This window comes from Microcaecilia unicolor, chromosome 13 (assembly GCF_901765095.1).
Source record: "Microcaecilia unicolor chromosome 13, aMicUni1.1, whole genome shotgun sequence".
NCBI lineage: Eukaryota > Metazoa > Chordata > Amphibia > Gymnophiona > Siphonopidae > Microcaecilia > Microcaecilia unicolor.
The window spans coordinates 58,072,510-58,095,790 of NC_044043.1; the positions used below are offsets into that span (position 1 = coordinate 58,072,510).

Here is a 23,281-nt window from a genome sequence, read left to right on the forward strand (position 1 = left end):
TCTAGAGTTTCATTTGATTATAACATTTTGCCCGTTGTGCATATCCTGATTATGTCAAATGTTGTTTTGTTACCCACTAAGATGTTTTTGATTGGCAGGTTATAATCCTAGTGAGTATTTATGTACAGCAGATGCTTTTTCTTAAATTTATTTTGAGACCTGCAGTTTTATAATACACTTTATCCATAGTAATATTTGATTGAAATATAAATGTACTGCTTCCTGCATCAATTCCTGATCTAATTCCTTGAACAGCCAGTCAAAGAAATTATGCGCAAGCTAGAGCTTAGTGAGGTCTGCCAGGCAGGATAGAGTCAAGACAGTGATGGCTAGATACAGCTAGCTGGGAAGAGACACTGCTTACAGGAACGCTAAGTTGAAATGGTGTGAGTCTTTTGAGTCTGACTTGGAAAGCGAGTCATAAGTAAAATTACAGATGAGTCCTATCCCCTAGGAAAAAAACAAAAAATGGTAGTAAAAAATGTCAAATGTATGCAAAATGCAGACCAAAAATATTCAACATCATCAATTTACAAAACATAAAATACTTAACCATGAAAAACATTTTACGTAACATACAGAGGTATGGTTTCAGGAATACATTCCAACATAGATTTGTAGAAGGTGTGGGAGAATTTATGGTAGGGTTATGCTTGAAGGAGATGGAGATATTGGGGGTGTATGTGTGTGCATAGGTGGGAGCATTGCATGTATATGGATGAAGTCTGTGATGGAAGTATGTTGGGGGTATAGAACTGTGTAGAGGTGTGTATCTGGAGGGAGCTGGATTTGTGTGGGGTATGTTTTTGAATTGTATGTGTGTTTTGGGGGGACACCACTATATTTTTGGTAATGAATATGGTTGAGGGAATGTGTGAGGGGTAGATATCTTTGGGTGGGTTTGTGTGGTTAGGATTATTGTTAAGGTTGGGGGTGTGAGTTGTGTTTTTGTGGGGAATCGTTGTGGCAGGTGTGCATTTAAGGCACTGTGCCTGAGTTTTCAGTGTGAGAGGGATGTGTAAATTTATTTTTCCTGTCTCTGTATGGGTTATATAGGTGTGGGTTTGTATGGGTTTGCTGGGGCAGGTATGTGTAAGGTAGTAAGAATGTGAAGGGGTTATAAATGTGGGATAGTATGGGGATGAGGTGTGTGGAGGTTGTGTATTGTAAGGGTGTATGGAGGTCAGAGCTAGTGCATGGGTAGTGGGCCCCCTAGGCCCACTTTCAGCCTTCTAACCCCTTTCAATTAACGATCAGGCCCCCTAGCCTGTAACACTGCTCCCCCCTCCCCTACAACTTGATAATTAAACTTAACAATCATGATCATCATACAAACATCCTATGAAAATGCAGGTTCAAGTATGTGCTTATGGTTCTCGTGACTATCAAGACCTATTGTTTTGCTTTGGCTGCATCCTCTTTGCCCCCAAGAAACTTCTGCCGTAAGCAAGTGCCTACTCTTGCCTAATGGTTGGGCCAGCCATACTGGAGGTATGAGTCGGGTGAGGGAGATCTGTGCAATTGTGTGTGTGTGGGGGTGTATGATACGTAAGAGAGTATGAATGTGTAAGCTATGTGTGAGGTGTGTGGGTGAAGCAGGGTGTTTGTGTGGTAGGTGAGGATGGAGTGTGGTGGGTGGAATATATTTGTGTGGGATTTAGTGGATGTGTGGTGAGTGCGGAAGTCTTTGGAGGTGTGGGTAGAGATGACTTTGAAAGAGTTTTGGCTTATTTTTTTTGCAAGGCAGTTCAGTTATTTTCCTTGCCTCTACCTGCTTGAGTTGCTTGGGGGGGGGGGGGGGGCTGCTTATGGATAACAGTGGTAGTCGGCATTTTACGTCTTCCTATAGGAAGCAATGGGGATCTTTTTGGAGACTTGGTTCTCTGAATATATTGATCCTATATTTCTAGTTTTTTAACTCGTCCAAGCTATTCACATGGTCTTCCCACATGCCAAATTTGGTTATTTCCATCCGTTTTTTTTGGAGAGTTATAAAATTCTTTCCAATATTCTATTTGATGGAAAACATAAAAAGAACAACAGTCCCAAAGACATCTTTGATAAGAATAAGCTTGTAATTGGTAATTATGATAATTTGTTGATATTATATTTCTGGTTTTGCCACATAGTGTAAATGTTCATTTTTCTCACCATTCCTGATGTACCCTTGCATACTTTGTCTTCTCTGTAAATCCTACACCCTTCGCTACCTGCTCACTCCCTTTATTTGTGGAATACAGCAGGTGCCTGTCTTTATCTCATGAATTTATGAATTGACTGTGACTCTCTTAAGTGGTGAAGGAAGGAGGCAGCGATTCAGTTGCCGTATTCATAGCCACTGGAGTAAAGATGGGCCGTCCTGTTAGAACTCTTCTGTTTGGACTGTGTAGCTGGTACAGAGAAGTGCATGAATTATCCAGGTAGGAAAATCTTTTGCATCATTTAGGAAAATTCTTATATCTTGTTAAAAATGGAGACATTTGTCCAGGAGATAATAAATATGTGGTGAATATTAAAGTCCATTATTAAATGGACTTGGGGAGGGGAGTTCAAGATGGCTGCCGAATAAGACGGACGCGTTTTTTGCCTCTCTCTTACCTTAATAATATTGTGGATATGCCGAAAAGGAGGGGACGTGCTGCGGCGACTGCCTCCCAGCAGCCGAGGAATTTACCCTCTACAAGCTCGATTGAGCCATTTTACAGAGAGCTGCAGGCATGGTTTCGACGTCGACGGGCGGCCCGCTCGCTCACACACTAGCTGGAGAAAGTGGAGTGAACGCAGGGCTGGAAGTTTCGCTGAGCCCGAACGGTAGAGACCCGCCTCCTCAACCAATTGGTAGCAGTTCTCCGATGAGCGCATACCCGACCGCGAAGACCGGAGAGTCAGGTAGCGGAGGGCAACGGGAGGCTTTACTATCCTCGACGGAAGGTTTGGGAAGTATATTAACTCCCACCTTAACTGCTCCCTTAGAGAGAAGACCTGCTGAGGAGACGGTAGGAACAAATGGGAATGTAAGCCTGATACACATTGCAACAGAAGAGATTTTTCCTTTTAAAAAACCAACTGAAGTAACTTTAGATAATCTTTGGCATCTAATTGTTGAACTAGGTAGGGCATTATGCCCTCAGACAAAAAAAATGTCAGAAGAAATTGCCTTAATGGATGGGAAATTGAAGGAAGTAGAAACTAAAATTAACTCTGTGGCTTCACAAACTGAAAATCTTGAAAAAGAAATCCAACAGATACAAACTGTACAAACAACAACTGTTAAAGACTTGGTAAACCTAAGGAGAAAATCGGAGTTTCTTGAAAATACTCTTAAAAATAATAATTTACGTTTTATAAATTTTCCTTTACAGCCTCTGGTTTCTCCGCGGGAAATGCTCAGAAATTATTTTAAAGAAGTCCTTGAAATTGGTGAAGATCAATTCCCTCCTATCTCCCAGGTTTTTTACATCCCGGGTAAAAAAGAAGAACTTTCAAACACTCAGGCAATAGATGTCTCTGCATTATTAGAAAGTTCAGATAGTGAAAAATTTACTGCTTCAACTTTACTTGCCACGGTTGCGTTGACCTCAGACAAGTCATGGATATTAAAGAAATTTTTCCTAAAGAAAGAGAAAACTTTTAGAGGATTACAAACTCGAATATTTCCTGACTTGTCGAGGGACACGCAGAAGCGTAGGCAAAAGTTCCTGCAGTTAAAACAGGAGACGCTCCAATTAGGAGCAACGTTTTATTTAAAATATCCATGTAAATGTTTGGTTAACTATCAGAATGTTAAATATGTGTATTTTGACCCTTCCCAATTAAGTTCCTTTTTAACATCTAAGAGAACTCTATAAGTGAATATATACCTAGCCTGTAACGCTGAATTCTTGTTTTTGATTATAATTTATTTGAAATGTTTAATTTCTTTTCCTTATATCTCCAGTTATTCTCTTGAACTCCCCTTTTGTGGACTTTAAAGCATCTAAAAAGGAGATGTTTTTCTTTGTTCTATTTGGAAGAAAATTTTTCTTGTAAATTAGTACTCTTTAGCTGCTTTTTTCTGTCAAGTAAATTTACTTGTGATTTATTGAAATAATAATAAATAAAATAAAAAAAAAAAAAAAAAAAAATGGACTTGGGGAAATCTACTATTTCTGGGATAAGCAGTATAAAATGTTTTGTACTTTTTTGGGGATCTTGCCAGGTATTTGTGACCTGGATTTGCCACTATTGGAAACAGGATGATGGGCTTCATGGACCTTTGGTCTTTCCCAGTATGGCAATACTTATGTACTTATGTGATAGGAACTTTTATATGTGCACCCCTTAATTTACATACATGCTATAGATAACAGGTTTCAAGAATTCTGGATTGCAATACATTGCTCATTTAATACTACACCTGGTATTAAGTGAATTAAAAATGGCTCATCCCTTAAGCCTCTAAAATCAGCCAACAAAGTCTGACATCATAGACAAAAAGAACTGTGTCCCACATAGGAAGGCTGTGCTCACACAGGGGTAGATTAGGAAAATAGAAGAGACCTTTGTATGTTTAACTGAAAATTAGTTTATTTTTTGACAGTTAAAGAAGATCAGATGGTGTATAAAGGAAATTCTTAATGGCAAAAAGAGTTAGAATAGCAACAAAGTCACCATGCTGAAAACCTGTATTCTTGCAAAGAAAGTTTTTGTGGACTAGTTTAAGCACAGAAAGAAAAAAGGAATTGTCCCTCCAACAATAGCCTTGCTTCCAACTTCTTAAGAAATCTTTAGAATATAACAGCTTTTGCTGTATCCAGTAGAGTGATAATGGAGGGTGAGACTGAAAGCTCGCAGCTAAGAGTAGCAGGAGATGATCAAGTGGTCGGTCATTCATGATACGAGGCCCAAATGTACTAATCATTTTTCCTGTTTGCACTTCTAACTCAAAGTGAAAACCTTTATCACTAGGAGCAGTCTAGCATGTTTCCAAAAGCCTCAGCATTCGCAGGTATGACATCCCTTGGTGGCATTGTGTCCAAGCTAGCTTAACCATGAGGTAGATTGGTGGTTGCATAGGTCAGCAGATTCTGGGAGGGTAGCTGCAGGCTAAGCATTGTGTCTGAGAAATAAGTATCTCGCATGCAAACTGCTGTACCATATGACTGGTTGGTGCCTGCCTTAGTATATGAAATGGTGTTAGAGAAAGAAACAAAACAAGTCTGGGTAGCAGAGTTTGCATTAAATGTTCTTCTCTGTCTATATCTCTACAGCCCTCCAGTTTACCAGAAGCCCTCTAGCTACACCAGGACTGAAGGGGAGGAACAGGATGGTTTGGAAATCAGCTCCCGATCAAAACACTCAGCCAAGAGCTACCTGAGTGATAGTGACACAGAACCTAATGAGCCTGAAACCATTGCGTAGCAGCCACAGCTTGGCAGTGAGAGCATCAGGGCCTCACCTGCAGCTCCTCCAAAGACAACCCGGCTAGTGTTCATGCGTGCCATGTTGCAGCCTGCCTCAAATGTGTCTTTGTAGGGGGATAAATTCTTCCATTCCTCTATGGCTCTGCTGTGCAGCAGCACAGCCTCATTCACCTTGAAGAAGTTCCTCTGTTGGTATCCAGACAGGCAACAGGATCCTGCTGGTAAATGCTGGAGCAGGGGGTCTCCTCCTCTAACTCCTACTACAGCCTATTCTGTCACTGCCTCCTACCCTGCTCTTTGCTTTGCTTCAGGGAGCCAAAGATACCACTAGTTCTCTGCTGGAATTTTCAGTGCTGAGCCTGGCACGAGATCACCAAAAAAAAAAGAGAGATTGCTAAATTATACTCATAAATTACAATATTTAAAATGAGAAGTTATTCCCGTCACTACTAGTTGTGTGAAACTACTACTGTTTTAATTGGGGAAAAGATGGGTTGTTGCTGTTCTTCTGAGCCTGAGTTTCTGGCATCGAGAGGCTCCAGTACTGGTTCTGGTTCATTCCCAGTGAGGCCTGCCATAACGCCTCTGCTCTTGGGATGTACATTATAAGAGTTTTGCCGGTGAAAGTCTTACGCCAAAAGCCCAAACAGATGGATCGTGTGCTGCTGGCCATGTGTATGATTCCCTTACTCCTGTGGGGGTTTGTGGGTACAGTGACTGCCAGGAGCAATGCAGTTGAGGAGAAAAACTGAGCACTGGAAAAGGGCAGCCCATGGATTATTTATTTCCTGCTGATTCTCTTTTTATAGATCAAGAAATTCCCAGAAACGTTTATTGACATAAATTGACTGTTTTTTGTTCCCAACCTATTCATGTTCAGAAACACATGATCATGCCATATGCATACATGCATAGACGTGCACCTGAATCCCTCATGGACATGCAAACATATATCTGATGTTCTCTTGCACGCGCAGACATGTACATGGCATCTTCATGCATACGCAGCTATGCACCCATTGTTCTCTTGCACACACAGCCGTGCATCCGGTGTTCTCTTGCACACGTGGTTGCGCACCCGGTATTCTTTTGCACTCGCAGACGCACACCTGCGCGTGTTCTCTTGCACACACAGACATACACCAGGGCATGTTCTGTTCAACATGCAGACGCGCACCTGGGCATCTTCCTGCACACGCAGATGTGCACCTGGGCGTCTTCATGCACACTCAGACGCACACCTGAGCATCTTTGTGCACATGCAGACGTGCACTTGGGCATCTTTATGCACACGCAGACGTGCACCTGGGCATCTTCATGCACACGAATAAGCGCACCTGGGCGTATTCGTGCACACGAATAAGCGCACCTGGGCGTATTCGTGCACTCGCAGACGCGCACCTGGGTGTCTTCGTGCACTCGCAGACGCGCACCTGGGTGTCTTCGTGCACTCACAGATGCGCACCTGGGCGTCTTCGTGCACACGGAGATGCGCACCTGGGCATCTTCATGCACACCTAGATGCGCACCTGGACGTCTTCATGCACACGCAGACGCGCACCGGGGCATCTTCATGCACACGCAGACGCGCACCGGGGCATCTTCATGCACACGCAGACGTGCATATGGGCTTCTTCATGCACTCGCAGATGTGCACCTGGGCATCTTCATGCACACGAATAAGCACACCTGGGCGTCTTTGTGCACTCGCAGACGCGCACCTGGGCGTCTTCGTGCACTCGCAGACGCGCACCTGGGCATCTTCGTGCACTTGCAGACACGCACCTGGGCTTCTTCGTGCACACACTGATGCGCATCTGGTGTTTTATTACTCCTGTAGACATGGTACTTGGTGCTTTCTAATATGTACAAATGGGCATACAGTGTTTTCTTGCACACGTAGGTCTGCACCTGATGTTTGCAGGTATGCACAGGCATGCATCTTGTAATTTCTTGTATGCTGTTCTCTTTTCCAGATATGAAATAACTAATGCATAATGGCAAGAAAAGAAGGTTTTAAATCTGTATATCATTTAAATGGTGGATTTGTGAAAGATGATGACTAAAAACTTCACTATGCTGCTACTAATGTGTATGTATACGCGTGTTGGCTATTTGCTTTCCAGCCCTTGTACACTCCTCCCAGATCTAATGGCTGCAGCATGGAGGCAGAGTTATTTTGGACTAACTGAACTGGATAATGTATGAGAAGGGGTATAATTAAGTTAACATGAATAAAAAATAAAACAAGCTCCTCTTCCCGGTGATCCTACCAAGATTATATATAATATATTTTTTGCACTAATTCAGCTGTGCATTTTCCTTTATTATCCGTTTCTTTTAAACATTAAAATAAATGATATTTCTGGCTGGTGATGGCAAGATTTTTGCTTTTTGTTAAAAAGGCATCATTAGGATTTGGGTCTGGCACATACTCAAAGTGGCTGTTCCACTTTTTCTTTCCTCCTTTTCTAACAGAAAACATCTTTGTGGGCTGCAAGTGTTTAGGTCTCTTTTAAAGGCACTGACTTTTGCCAGAGGAGAAGATGCAAGGTGTGGTGAGGTGGATTGGACTGGAGTCTGGGTAATTTTTTATTCTGAGCATCTGTATAATAGTACTGTTGTCCCAAGATTCGAAGGTGGAAAAAGCATATAACAGAGGAGCTGGATCCCCCTAATTCTGTAAAGACTTTCAGCTATGTGTGTAACTTAATATAATAATTAGCCTTTAATTGGCATTAATAATCAGTTATTGGCTATAATTGGTATAGCACGATGTGCACATAATTGCGCTGAGCCGGGATTTTGTAAATTGCACACGCAAAATTCATAGCACACAACTGTAAGGGGGCGTGGACTTGGGAGGGGCATGGATGGGTCAGGGGCGTGCCTAGCACTTACATACACAGGTTATAGAATACTAACAGTTATGTGTCTAACTGCCTACCGTTAGGTGAGAGCATTTACAGCAGCCATTGAGCTGGCATAATGCTTGAGCCTAAAGTCAGGCCCGTAACTGTGGACTTAGCTAGTATTCTGTAACGGCAGTTATGCATGTGACTGTCATGATGAATTGGTGCTTAGGGCACATCATCCTAGCGCCTAACTTTAGGTGACTTTTTGAGAATGACTTCGTAATTCATACTCTATTAGCTGGCAAAGGAGATAGAGGACCACAACTGTAAACCCCACTCAAATGTGATAGGGTGAAGTTTGTGGTTCTTCTTTTCCAGAACAGCAGCTTACATTTGTCATTGTTGCCCACCCAAGGATCTTGTAGAGTGAAATGGTTAAATGATTTTTAGGGCACTAGATGAACCTTTGTGTGTCAGGCAAATGAGCTCTGGCTGCTTCACCATTCTGACCTCTGGATGACACATGTATGTAGAACCCGTTGCTGAATTCCTTGCCTCAGCACTACTGCCCCTCTCTCTGCACTTTTTTCTATTTCTTTCTACTGTAGTGCTGAGCTGAAGGAAGTGGGGGTGTTATTGCCAGGTTCTTGTAACGCCAGAAATTAAGCACGGAAAGCTGCTCTGCAATCAGTCTAAAGGAGCTGGGGATGCCCTTCCATCGTTGGCAGGCCCAATGTTGCCTTAGCAAAGAGGCTATCTTTGGGGCTGGCCTGGTGATTCAAGTACTGCCATGCAGAGGAACCTGGGTTTGATTCTCAGGTCAACTGTTCTGCACCACAGGTCAGCTGAGGACGTTGCCAAGGCAGTACTCGCAGCTGCAGAGGAGGAGAGTGTCACCCACTGTCTATGGCCCACTCATACACGATTCTGGAAGAAGCTCGGGTGCATTACCCAAGCTGTGGACTCTCACTGCAGTGACTGAACTAAAGTAAGTTGGGAGAGAATTTAAAATAGGGGAAAATATTTGCTCTGATTCACCTAGAGCAACAGCAAACTTGCCAGGTCAAAAAAAAAAAAAAGGCAATTTTTGCTTTTGAGCCTGAGAAGTTGCTGATTTGATTCCATAAATCTTGGAAATTATAATAGCAGAAAAGATGTACCTGAGCTTTGAAGACAGCACAAGGTCCCCTCTTCAGAGCTGGAGTAGAATGAGTACAGATCTTTCCATAAGCCTCATGAACAAGGCAGATTTTTAGAAAGTTGTAATGACACTAATAACTCAGTGTGTTAAAAAAAAGGGAGGGGGGCTTCTAGAATGAACCCAATTATCAAAGTTCCTAAGTTATCCAGTTACAGGAAGGAGAATTTGCACCAACCCTGAATTTCTGACAGCCTGACAACCCCATCCTCATTCATTATGGGACAGACAGCACTGATCGCAAACAGTAGAATCAGGGACTATAAATACCACACTGGACAAAAAGTCTTCCTCCCGGGACTGGGTATCTTGGCAGTTCTATGCATCTGGTGGGGGAACATATGCATCCATGGTAGGGGAGGTTTGTATTCAACAGAGGCTCACCTGTTCTCAAGGAGTCTGGGGGACATGCTGGAAGTTACTCCATAACATTCCAGCCAGCACTTCTTGTCCAAATGAGTCTCTTTGCCATATCAGGCCACGTTGAGCCTGCAACTAAGTGGGAAAATGTTGGATATAAATGTGTTAAATAAATATCTCCTTGTGCTGGCTCTGGAATGGTAATCTGAGAGCAGTGTGCCAGCTGAGGAAGCACTGGATGCCTGTTCACTTTTTGGAGGAGGATTTATTAAATTTCAAGGGTCTGTTCTGTCCTGAGAGCTGTCAATGGCAAACTCCTTTCAAGTTAATTTGGAAAGATCGGTCACAAATTCTGGCTTGTTTAGGAACAGATGGTGTTTATTGAATAATAAGAAAGCTCCCCCAACCATTGCACCTGTTTTCTGGTTGGTCTAATCATCCAAAGAAAAGCAGAAATGCACAAATAAGTCATTTTTGTCTGAGAAGTAAAACATCAGATTGAGATTTTTAAAAGGGCATTGTAATGTGTTATCAGGTTTAGCAAAAATGCTGGCAGAAATTTTCAAACCCGATCGTGGGGGAAGATTAATATACTGTGGGTGATGGAAGCAATTCTGTCACTTCAATTTAAAGTAAACTAAAGACTTTTTCTTTATGAGAATAGTAATGATACTGTGTCCCAATTGGCACCTCCAGAGGACTTTTTGACCTTTTCCAGTTTGCTGCTTATGGTTCTGAATCTTCAGCATCAAATCTTACTGTAAACTACTGTAACATTGGATTAATCACCCTGCTGCCTATTCTGGGTTATCACTGAAAATGCCTCATCTCATTCACAGGCTGTTTTCCATAGAGCCTGTCTTATGATGTTTAAGCTTTATGATGTCACAATAAAAGTATTTTCTACACTGTTGGTAAGGTGGTTAATGGAGTTCACTTTCCATGACCAGATTTAGGCATCACTGACCCTTCAGAATCACAAATCTAGCTTTGGGGATTGCCAAAATATGCTGATTAGACCCAGAATGTCCTGAAAACCAGACATCTATCATGTGTGACGTGACTACTAGGGCCCAAAGTGGAGAGGGTAATGACCAGGTTGCTCAGTTTCATCAAAGAGAGGCTTGACCCTATGCTGGTTTGATCCCATTGCATGCTGGGACTTGTATCTGCTTTCAGATTCATGTGCCTTTTCCCTGATGTCTTGGACTCATCAGTGTTCAGGCTTTGCAACTGTGATCTTGAATTCAAATGACAGTTAATTGGGTTAATTGTTTAGTTTTGAAAGGCTTCACTAGAGCATGTAAAACAATGAGTAGGTAATGATGCTGTATGAATAGATTGAGGCTATGTTGTATGGGACTTCAACAGGTGGGGGTTTGAAGCAAACACTAGAATTTACTAAAGTTATTACATTTATCTCATGAGTTTATCCAAACCCCCCCAAAAAGGATGTTATCTTGGAGAAATCCCCTAGAGCAGCTAGATTGAGTTGCCCTGTTTGAGTAAGGTGGTAATTTATAGGACTCTATTAGGAGATGAGCACAGGGCAGAAAGTGCACAGAATAGCACTTTTCTCATCATCTTCTACTCACGGGGATTCCCTGATTTATAGTCTAATTCCTCCTGGAATACAAAGAGAGAGGAAAAAATGCTGAATGTTTGGATTCTGAAATAAGTTCATCTTGAAGACTCCAGCTGGATTCCAGATTATCAACAATTGGTTCATGTATGAGCCATTGAGACTCTTCACCCCCCCCCCCCCCCCCCCCATCATCTGGGATTTCTTGCCCTGTGCACTCTGCATTTGACTGTCTCTTCTGGCATTTTTGACCTCTGCACACTCTGCAATTTGCTGGAGTCTATGAATTAGCTTACACCCTTAAATGCTCCTTTTCATGTATGAGTGCATCCAGCAAGATCCCTCAGAGGTTGAAAAGTGGGGCAGGAAAGCGGTGTCATGTGTGAAAAATGCAGTTGTTGAGGACAGGGTTAGCCTGTCTTGAAAGGAATCCCCTGGGCCAACGTGCCCAGGAAGACTATAGTAACCAGGTGATGTTGCCCTTCCCCAGAGGAAGGAGGGGAATTTCCCCTTTTCCATTGTTTCTGGAAAATGGGTGGTGGTCATTTGCCATTGGGTACCTGGGTCCAAGGGGAAGAATAACAGTGGGATCTGACTAATCTGGAATTGGGCAACAGATTAGGATAAAATGGGGTGAGCCAGTTGGCTCAGCCTCTTTTTGTGTTCCTGCTGACCTTCCTCTCATGGTCTCCTCTCCAGCCCAGGGATCCTCCTCATCCTTTTGAAGTTCCCCTTGGCTCCCCATCTATCTTCTCTCTATTCACCCCCAGCCCAGTTCCACACACTCCCTCAGGATCTGATGGACTCCTCCATGGTGGTCTTGGGAGCTACCGATGGTGTCTTTCCTGGGGCTGTTCTCCCACAGCGCAGCCTTCCATTGCTGTCTCCCATGGCTGACCTGGCAGTCATGTGGCTGTGGACAAGAGCTCATGCTGATCCCTTAGCAGTTCATGTGCTAAGGGCTCTGTTCTTTCCTGGTTTTCTTCTTATCTCTCCCATCGTGCTTTTAGTGTATGGTGGATCCTCCTCCACTTCTATCCCACTGCCAGTTGGTGTACCTCAGGGATCTGTCCTGGGACCTCTTGTTTTCTCCATCTATACTACTTCCCTTGGTAATCTGATCTCATCCCATGGTTTTCAGTACCATCTTTACGCTGATGACTCCCAGATCTACCTCTCCAGAAATCTCAGCAGGAATTCAGGCCAAAGTATCAGCCTGCCTGTCTGATAATGCCACCTGGATGTCTCACCGCCATCTGAAACTAAACATGACCAAGATTGAGCTTCTTATCTTTCCCCCTAAACCAACCTCTCCTCTTCCCCCATTCTCTATTTCTGTGGATAGCACTCTCATCCTCCCTGTCTCATCAGATCGTAACCTTGGGGTCATCTTCGACTCCTCTCTCTCCTTCTCTGAACATATTCAGCAGACTGCTAAAACCTGTCATTTCTTTCTCCATAATATCACCAAAATTCGCCCTTTCGTTTCTGAGCACACTACCAGAACCCTTATCCACACTCTTATCACCTCTCGCTTAGACTATTGCAACTTGCTTCTCACAGGTCTCCCACTTAGCCATCTCTCTCCTCTTCAATCTATTCAAAATTCTGCCGCATGACTTATATTCCGCCAGTGTCACTATGCTCATATTAAGCCCTCTCCTTAAGTCACTTCACTGGCTCCCTATCCGTTTCTGCATACAGTTCAAATTCCTCTTATTGACTTATAAGTGCATTCACTCTGAAGCTCCTCAGTACCCTACACTGCTCCCTGGGAACTCCATTCACTGGGTAAATCTCTCTTATCTGCACCCTTCTCCTCCACCGCTAACTCCAGACTCCGTTCCTTCTATCTTGCTGCGCCATATGCCTGGAATAAACTTCCTGAGCCGGTCCGTCAAGCTCCATCTCTGGCCATCTTCAAATCTAAGCTAAAAGCCCACCTTTTTGATGCTGCTTTTAACTCCTAACCCTTACTCACTTGTTCAGTACCCTTATTTTATCATCCCCACCTTAGTAATTCCCTTTCTCTTATTTGTTTGTCCTAATTAGATTGTAAGCTCTGTCGAGCAGGGACTGTCTCTTCATGTTCAAGAGTACAGCGCTGCGCTCATCTAGTAGCGCTATAGAAATGATAAGTAGTAGTAATATGTGCAGCTGTAGCCCATGGCTAGGTCTCCCTGTGTGGCGCCACCAGTTGCTGGCATTCACAGCCCAAACAGAGCTGGCAGGAGCCCTGTGAGGTAATGCTGATCAGGCAGAGGATGCTGGCATCGGTCTTCTTATTTCCAGGGTGGTCTTAGCTCTGCCTCCATTCTACAATGCAGACAGCGATCAGTCCTTCGGTCTGTGGAGATGATAGAAAGCATGATTGGTGGTCCATTAGGGAGTGAGGGGCCTAACAGACAAATGTGGTGGAGGTAAGGGGATGTGTCGTGCAGATACAGGGAGAGGGGCTGAATCCCCTGACTGAGCAATCCCTGGGGGTGTTGGTAGGGGCCACAGGGGGGCCTGTGGGGGGTTGGGACTCAGGTACAAGGGGCATGTGTCAGATCAGAGGCCCACTCGGGGCAGCAGTGCAAGTGATGACCCACTTAAGGCCATCTGCTAGGCACGGCCTGGCCAGTCAGAAATGGAGGACTGCAGGCATGGGCCCTCCGGCATTGATGTGTTGGAAATAGCCAGAGGGACTCCTATTACAGCAACTGCTTCAGTATTCCATAGCTCACTGATCCTGGCTTCTTGGGTTTCCCATTTCTTTTTTTTTTTTTTTACATATTTGTGCTTTCCTATTCTTTATTAGGTGATTGTCTGCCTGCATAGATGCCAACATTTCAAAATGATTAGCCCTCCCTGAACAGAAATGAAGGCGCTTGCTCAATAATGGGGGTGCTCAAGGACCCACAGAGCTGGTTGCTATCTCTGTGTTTTTCTGGTGTAACTGAGGTGAGGAATTCTGTTAACAGGTAGGTTTTGTGTAGGAATCTCTAGCAGTCCAATGTTTTCTCTTTTTCCCAGCCAGAGGTATATTGGTGTTCTAGAATGTTTATGAACATAAGCATTGCTAGACTGGGTCAGACCAGAGGAATATTAAGCCCAGCATCCTGTTTTCAACACTGGCCAATCCAGGTCACAAGTACCTGGCAGGATCCCAAAAGAGTAAAATAGACTTCATGCTGCTTATCCCAGGAATAAGCAGTGAGTTTTCCCTAAGTCCCTCAATAATGGTTTATGGACTTTTTTCTCCAGGAACTTGTCCAAACCGTTTTTAAACAGTTTTGAACTTTTCATAGGTAGGGCTGGTGCTGTTTGAGTTATTGGTGTAGGTACTTGTATGATATGGTAAGCTTCTGAGAGCCCATTTGCAGGGTCTTGTGTTACTTCACTGTGGCAGTGGAGGAGAGAGAGAGATGGGGAAGGGGAAAGAGGGAGGAAGAGTGCACGGATGGGGAAGAAAGAGACTGTGTGTCAGGAGGGGTTGGAGGGGAGAGAATGCGTATGCCAGGAGGACAGAGGGAGAGAGTTGAGGGTGAAGAGAAAGCAAAAGATGGGAGAAAAAGAAGTGGAGAGTATGAGGCAGACTTTAGATACCAAGGTACTAAGTGGTGAAACTCATTGCCAGTGGCAATCAAGGGTCAGCCTGACTACTTGGTATTTCGCAAAAGGCTGAAAACTTTCCACTTTGAGAGGTTTCTACCTATTGATGGAGTGTGTTAGATTGTAACTGACCATCAATGATTTATTATTTTAGTTCTTATTTGTGCTACTGTGCTCTTACTTGATATTTTGTTTATGGTATTGTAAACCTTGCCTTATTTATTGTAAAGACCCACTTAAGAAGCTGAAATTCCAAATAATAATAACATCACCCTGAGCTGTATTTATTTATTTATTTATTGTAAGCCACATTGAACTCGAGTATGTTTAGGATAATGTGGGCATGAATGTCAAAATAAATAAAAGGAAGAGATTGGGAAGGTGGAAAAAAGAGTGAGGGGAAGGAAGAATTGCTGAGGATGGGCAAAGTGGAGGAAGAGGTGAAGGATAAGAGAATTATAGAGAGATGAGACGGAAGAATGTATGGGAGGGAGTGAGGGGTGTGAAAGAAGGGGGAGGGAAGAATGGAAGAGTTTAGGTGGATAAAGGGAAACACAAGGAAAAACTGAAAAATAAAAGAAATGGAAGATATAACAAAGGCAAAAACAAGATGACAACTGGGGAAAAAGTCTACAGGAAATGCTGAAAGAATAAAATGCACAGACAAAAAAGCACCACTGGGCCTTCAAGAAAGAGACAATAACTGTCCTTTTATTGTGAGAAAGACCCGACACGGGCCATGTTTCGGCGCACAAGCGCCTGCTTCAGGGGTCAAGGTGTATCTTCACAATGTATAAGCAGAAATCCTAAGTGAATTGCCAGCTACCGCTGGACATACTTTCAATCACGCTGAGAGCTGGCTAGTTTCCAAAACAGCGAAAGACTAAAATGGACAACAGAAGAGGACTTAGAAATCAGAAGGAGAAGAAACATGGAAAAAGGGAAAATAAGGAAAGGTTTGAGAAATTTTAACCTAAGTGAAAGAATAAGAAAAGACACACACAGAGATACAAAGGTTTGAAAATATTTTATTTGTATTGTCTTGCTGCAGCTACACCAAAATTGCTTTTGCCTTTGTTATATCTTTCATTTCTTTTATTTTTCACTTTTTCCTTATTTTTCATGATTTTGTAATAGACAACTGCTTGGCTCCTGTCTCTGCTGCTTCTATTACTTTCACTCCCCTCACTCTTTGATTGTTGTTCTGAGGAGGAGCTCCCCCCTTTTGGTGTCTTAGAGGAGGTGCAGAGGGGCACTGTGAGGGGGGGGGGGGAGAAGGGGGCAGCTCCATCTCATCCTTCACCTCAGGCAGCAGATTGCCTTGAGCTACCCTTGCCTGGCCAGCAACCATTTCCTGGGTTTCAGAATCCAAGGACACTACTCCATACTATTTTGATAGATACATGTTCCATTTCATGTGCATACTTCAAAGCCTTCAGTTCTTTTGTGCCCTGTGTAATGGCTCAAAAGTCTGGTAAAGTAACATCATTCATGCCTGGATGATTTTCTATTCGTGGGTCTGGTCAGCACATTGGCATGTACAGATTTGCTGAAGGAATTTCACAGTGTGGCAGGTGACTTTGGCATTGCCTTGGTGAGGGACAAAATAGAGGGCCCAACCACACATCTCGCTTTCCTAGACATTGAGCTTCACTGTAATGAAATGGTGTCATGTGTGCCTGAGTCTAAGCTGTTGGAAGAATAAGGCTTGGTTAAAAACTTTGAATTGACTAGAAAAGTGACCTTAAAGCAAATGCAAATCCCCATAGGACACTTGAGCTTCATGTGTAGGGTGATCTCCATAAATAGGGTTTTCTTATGCCACATGGTTAAAATGACAGCTGGCATCAGGTGCCTCCACCATCAGATAACACATAACTCAGGATATCAGAGAGAAACTATGTGTATGGCATTATTTCCTGAGTGGGTACAATGGTGTGTCTGTGTGCCAGGATGTGCTGGTGTACAGTAGGGACCTCAACATATATTCTGGTGCCTCAGGAGGGAGAGGCTTAAGGGTCTAATGCTAGGGTTCTTGGTGCATAGCTCAGACAGTTGGAGGGACAGTGGGGTAACTAGGAACATAACTTTCCTTGAGTTGTTCCCAATGTTGTTGCTTTTGCAATCTGGGGCAAGAAGCTGACAAAACATGAACCATGAACATGATGATATGAGCATGGTACCTGGGACTCACAATGAGATTGCTGACTCACCGTCTCACTTTAAATGGTCTCATTTTAGGGGAACCGGCCCTGCAAGCAGAGGAGGGGGGAACACCGGACCTGGAGGAACTTTGGAGATCTGGGACAATGCAACATGAGACTTGTTAAGAGAATCAGTGTCACACAAAACTTGGAGAGCTTAACAGGTTCTTGAAGAAGTGATAGGATGACTTAAAGGAGGTTCTCAAAAGTGCTATACTGGTATTATCATGTAGGCCAGAGCACAAGAATTCACAAGAGGGATGATTAGGCCACAGATAGTGGGATTTATCCTTTTTTGCAAAGCTTAGGCTTGGGGAGATTTCAGTAGAAGTTTCATTATTAAGAGACTAGTAAAACATGCCCGTTTCTGGAGGAAATGAAATGGGCGCTAGCAAGGTTTTCCTCCTGAACCCCCCCTACCCACTCCTTCGGCGTTGTGAAGCCACTGACCGCCATTGCTCCGCACCTCGTCAACGCACGCCACCTTCATCCACTGACGCCATTGCTCCGCCCTTGATCTTTGACGCCATTGCTCTGCCCTCGATGTCATCATGTTTGACGCGAGGGCAGGGCCCAGACACTGATTTCTGTGGCTTCACCACCACGAACCCTTCGAACCCAAAGTGCCCACAGGAAGTGACACTGACGTCAGTGTCCTCAGAACGTTGAGGGTGAGTTTTATTATATAGGATTATTTAAGGGATAGGTGAGAAGGGAGGGGCCTAGGAATGACAGCAGGTACCCAATTATTCACAACATACTGATCCAGCTATGACATGCCCTGATCAGGATCTAGCATTCTCAGTGGCATTTTTTGGCACATTGCAAATTAGTGGGTTGGTGGCAGCATCTAGAAGGGAGTTTAAGGCCCCTGGAGTTGCTGGCCAATAACATGGAAGTCAGGGCCGATAAGTGCTGGGTGAGAGTGTCCGCCATATAACTAGTTGGTGCTCTAGAGCATACAGAGAGAATCTTGGCTTCCCATTGTAACAATTTATATAGAATAAGTGGAACTGGAGTTCTCCTCAATCCACTTCTCTCTCACAGTCAGATCTGTTCCTGTGATGGAAAAGCCCCCTGGTATGAGCATTTCCTCTGCTGTCAATTGGCCTGTAGTTGCCAGAACAGATTAGTGACCTCCACCATAGTGTTTTCATTTTCATATTTACTATGACTTGCTGCTTATCATTTCTTATTTTCTTACTTGTATTTGGCTCCAGAGAAGATGTAGCTGAAATTAGAAACCAGCTATAAAAATCAGAAGTTGTTCTTGATTTTCATTAATCTTTTGGCATTTATCTGTTTTGGAATAGTGGTGGGTGCTGTAGAGTGGGCGTGAGCGAGATGTATTGGTCTCAGTACTGGAATTGAAGGGTAGGAGTGAGGTGTGGGCAGGGCTTTTTTTGAGGGGGTACTGAGTACCAGCACCTTTTCCATTGTCTGCTAAAACTGACCCATGATCCCCAAGTTTGAATGATAGAGCCTGGCTATTGTGGCGTGGGTCCCGCAGTGATCCCCCCCACCCCTGAAGGGTGGCTTGGCATTTGAACACCGGCATCTTTTTTGCTGGAAAAAACGCACTGGGTGTGGGGGATCTTAGTACTAGAAGAGCAGGATATGGCTGTCATTTAGTCTATTTTCTGTACTAATTAGTTCTGTGGATATTTTAGTCTCCTCATCTTTAAAGTCAGGTGCAATGAACTTCCCAGCAAAGACAGAAATATGCTGAGAGAAGGTTTTGTTGTAGTCTCATTGGACACTCAATTAAATTGGAAAATGCAAATGAGTGGCCATGTGTTGGGCGAGATAGCAGGGTTCTTCCCACCGGACCTGGCAGGATAACACTGCCTCCATGTGCAGTGCATGTAAGATTAGCCCAGCTTGGTGCTAGCCAAGCCATAGGTCATAGCTCATATGCTTCCAGATTCTTTTTTATCCCTTCCTCAGAAGCCTATTTCTGTGGAGATAAACTTGGAAGCAGAGACAAGACTGCAGGAAGCATTTCATCCACATGTGGACACGGCTTTCTCAATTTCTCTAGACACCTCAGGGTGCATGGTACCTTGCACTGCAAGAAGCTTTTTTCCTATTGCACAGCGGCTGAAAGTGCTGTGCTTGTGTGTGTGTTTGTGTGTGTTTTGTTTTCATACATCTTTTCTTTCTACTGGATCCTATGCCTGGATTCAAGCTCAGGTGATGTGTGGTAGTCCCAGCAGGAATTACAAATAAGTGCTATTATCAGTCCTCTTTTTGGAGTCTTTCAGATGTGTCCTCCAGTTTGTTTGTGTTTAATTCTTAGGCAAGTATCCTGTTCTTTGTTATGGAGGAAGCCTTTCATCTGCCCATGACCAACATGAATACCTGCAGGATGAGAGGAGCCATACCCTGCCTATTAGTCAGTCTGGACACATGAGGGTGCTAGAGAGAGAGAGAGAGAGAGAGAGAGAGAGAGGCAGACACCAGACTCCAGAAGAGTGGTCTTACTCTGCATAAGTGATCTCTGTTTTCCTCTGGAACGTTCACCCACTTTCTCTCCTTTCTGCGCCTTCTGTCTCGCTGCACCCTACGCCTGGAATAAACTTCCTGAGCCCCTACATCTTTCCCCATCCTTGGCCACCTTTAAATCTAGACTGAAAGCCCACCTCTTTAACATTGCTTTTGACTCGTAACCACTTGTAACCACTCGCCTCCACCTACCCTCCTCTCTTCCTTCCCGTTCACATTAATTGATTTGATTTGCTTACTTTATTTATTTTTTGTCTATTAGATTGTAAGCTCTTTGAGCAGGGACTGTCTTTCTTCTATGTTTGTGCAGCGGTGCGTATGCCTTGTAGCGCTATAGAAATGCTAAATAGTAGTAGTAGTAGTAATGTGCTCTGGGTTTCTGTAGGGCTACTGCAGTGAGATCTCTCCATTCAAATCTACTCCTCTGCATTTTGGTTAAAGAAACAAAGATGTACATAGGAAGTGACTTTCACTAATATAGTTTGTTCACTTTTGTTTAAAGGCAGTTCACCAAAGAAAAGAAAGAAATAAACTGAAAGGAAGGAGGAAAAATAATATAGTAAAATGCAAATGTCACTTTACTGAAGAAATTACAAAATTACATACTTTTGGAAATGCCAAGAATGGGAAATATCTCTGTGGCAAATTAAAGGTGCTAGTGATTTATATACTAGCATATATTCTGATGAGCTCTCTCCTTGAAGATTCTTATGCTTATCTTCAAAATTAACTCTTTAAAAAAAAATTTCCTTTCCTTGAGTCCTGCCAGACCAGTCCCAGAACCTACCCATGGAAGTCGAGGGTTCACAGTCTGGCAGGTTCAGAAATCTAACAGTCTATATGTTGTAGCCCACTCTAAAGGTGGTAGTTCCAATGCTGTATGGAATTCTCATTTCGGATTAGTGGCTATGGATTGATTTTGACTGTAGCAGGTTTGGCTTTGATAGTAAATTAGAAATGCAAAACATAAGACTTGCCTTCAGTAGTCAGTTTTGATATAGGATACTGAAGAGCTGAAGGCAGCATCAGCCTCCTATAAAGCGAGTGAAGTCAGGTCAGAGCTGTTTTTCTCTGGCTCCATCTGCTGGCAATGGGATATAACTCACTCGTCTGGAAATTAACAGGTGAGTCCACATTTTTCCATGCAATATCTGCAGCTGAAGTTTTATGCATCATAACTGCTACAGGTTAATGGACTGTATGTTTATCTGGCGGAAGATGTTTTTTGGATTCCATTGCAGCCAAAAACATTTTGAGCACCTGGATAAAGACAGAAACAATTGTAATTCTATGCTTGCACTGTATGCTGTTGACTCTGTCTTGGAACTACTGAAAAACAATGGCATATCTTACTGTGGTGTAATGATGGATAGCAGCAAATCACAGAGCTACCAAACTTTTTCCACTAGTAATAAAATACTTCAACTGGAAAAACAGTTAGAACTGATAGAACTCCATAATACACGCAATGAAACTGCAAATACAATTGCAGACTATAAGGTCTATTTCACATAGTTTGTTGAGGGAGGAATTGTAGAATCCACATTAGGAAGGTCACAACTCTGCCAGCCTTTTATAAAAGGCTCTGCTGAATGTTGAGTCTTTTGTAAAATACACTTAAGAATGCTGGCAAATATATGTGTATTTGCTGGCAAATACAGGGGAAGCAGCAATTTTGAAAGGCTACATGTGGAAGAAGCACCTGTCGCTCTACCAGGAGTTAAGTGGGGCACCATGAGTGAACTCATATCAGCTTGACAAAACTTCAAGAGAAAGAAGAACATATCAATCAGTTTTGGAGAGCAAACCTACGATTTGCTCGGAAGCTCAAACAAGCAGACTGGCTTTTCTTACTTTGGACACGTGGAGGGGCATAATCGAATAGGGTGGCCAAGTTTTCATGAGGGCATCCTCGCAGGATGGCCCCATAAAGGGGTGGGGCAACCCATATTATCGAAACAAGATGGGCATCCATCTTTTGTTTCGATAATACGGTCGAGGACGCCCAAATCATGAAATTTAGGTCGACTTTAGAGATGGTCATCCTTAGGTCATTTTTGAGCTGGCCGTCCTCGGTTTTTGGCGATAATGGAAACCGAGAATGCCTATCTGAAAAATGACCAAATCCAAGCTATTTGGTTGTGGGAGGAGCCAGCAATCGTAGTGCACTGGTCCCCCTGACATGCCAGGACACCAACCAGGCACCCTAGGGGGCACTGCAGTGGACTTCAGAAAAAGGTCCCAGGTTCATAGCTCCCTTACCTTGGGTGCTGAGCCCACCAACCCCCCCCCCAAAACCCCAAACCCACAACTGTACACCACTACCTTAGCCCTTAGGGATGAAGGGGGGCACCTACATGTGGGTACAGTGGGTTTCTGGTGGGTTTTGGAGGGCTCACATTTACCACCACAAGTGTAACAGGTAGGGGGGAATGGGCCTGGGTCCACCTGTCTGAAGTACACTGCACCCACTACAACTGCTCCAGGTACCTACATATTGCTGTGATGGACCTGAGTATGGCATTTGAGGCTGGCAAAAAAGTATTGTTAAAGATTTTTTTAAGGGTGGGAGGGGGTTAGTGAACACTGGGGGAGTAAGAGGAGGTCATCCCCAATTCCCTCCGGTGGTCATCTGGTCAGTTCGGGCACCTTTTTGATGCTTGGTCGTGAAAAAAAATGGACCAAGAAAAGTCAGCCAAGTGTTCATCAGGGACGCCCTTTTTTTTATCAGCCGAGGATGCCCATCTCCTAAGCACACCCCAGTCCCGCCTTCGCTACACTGCCGACACCCCCCCCCCCCCCCATGAACTTTGGTCATCCCCACAATGGAAAGCAGTTGAGGGTGCCCAAAATCGGCTTTCAATTATGCAGATTTGGGCGACCTTGCGAGAAGGACGCCCATCTCCCGATTTGTGTTGGAAGATGGGCGCCCTTCTCTTTCGAAAATTCACCTGATAGTAACATAGTAAGTGACAGCAGATAAAAATCTGAACGGTCCATCCAGTCTGCCCAACAGTCACACTCATTATCGATTCATGATTAAATCAACAATGAAAGGGATGTGATATATACTTTATCATGAGTCTTTCTTTGACGTTTCTGGGACATGGACAGTAGAAGTCCGCTCAGCTCTACCTTTATGTTCCACCTACTGGAGTTGGCGATTCACGACTCTGAAGGCGTTTTTTTTGAGCACATACGAGTTGTTTAAACAACGGGGAATATATCCTGATTGTTCTTTTCATATCCTTGCTTACTAGTCCATAAGCTGACCTATAGGAGTCTCGACCCCTGATGCAGGCGTTTGTATGCCGAAACACGGCCCATGTCAGGTCTTCATTACAATAAAGGACTACATCTTTCTCAATCCTGAAGGCCCAGTGTTTGCTTTTTTGATTTGTCCACCTACTGGAGTTGCCATGAAAGCCCACTCCAGCCTATCCAAATCCATCTTGTCATTTGCGGGATCCAGACCATAAAAGTCTGCCCAGCACTGTTCGCGGTTCCAGCTACTGAAATTGCAATTAAAGCCCTTTCCAGCTTAACCCAGATTGCCATATACAGAGTCAGACCTACAA

The 23,281-nt window shown here is 43.7% G+C and overlaps 1 protein-coding gene across 1 annotated transcript in view; it reads left to right on the top strand.

Moving 5' to 3' along the window:
• MYO18A (myosin XVIIIA) overlaps positions 1 to 7,487 on the top strand; it is a 278,083-nt gene extending 270,596 nt beyond the window's left edge. The window contains exon 49 of the mRNA XM_030185915.1: positions 5,250 to 7,487. Within this exon, the coding sequence (XP_030041775.1) occupies positions 5,250 to 5,400 (151 nt within the window). The 3' untranslated portion in view covers positions 5,401 to 7,487. The remainder of the gene's footprint in view (positions 1 to 5,249) is intronic.
• The last annotated feature ends 15,794 nt before the right edge of the window (positions 7,488 to 23,281 follow it).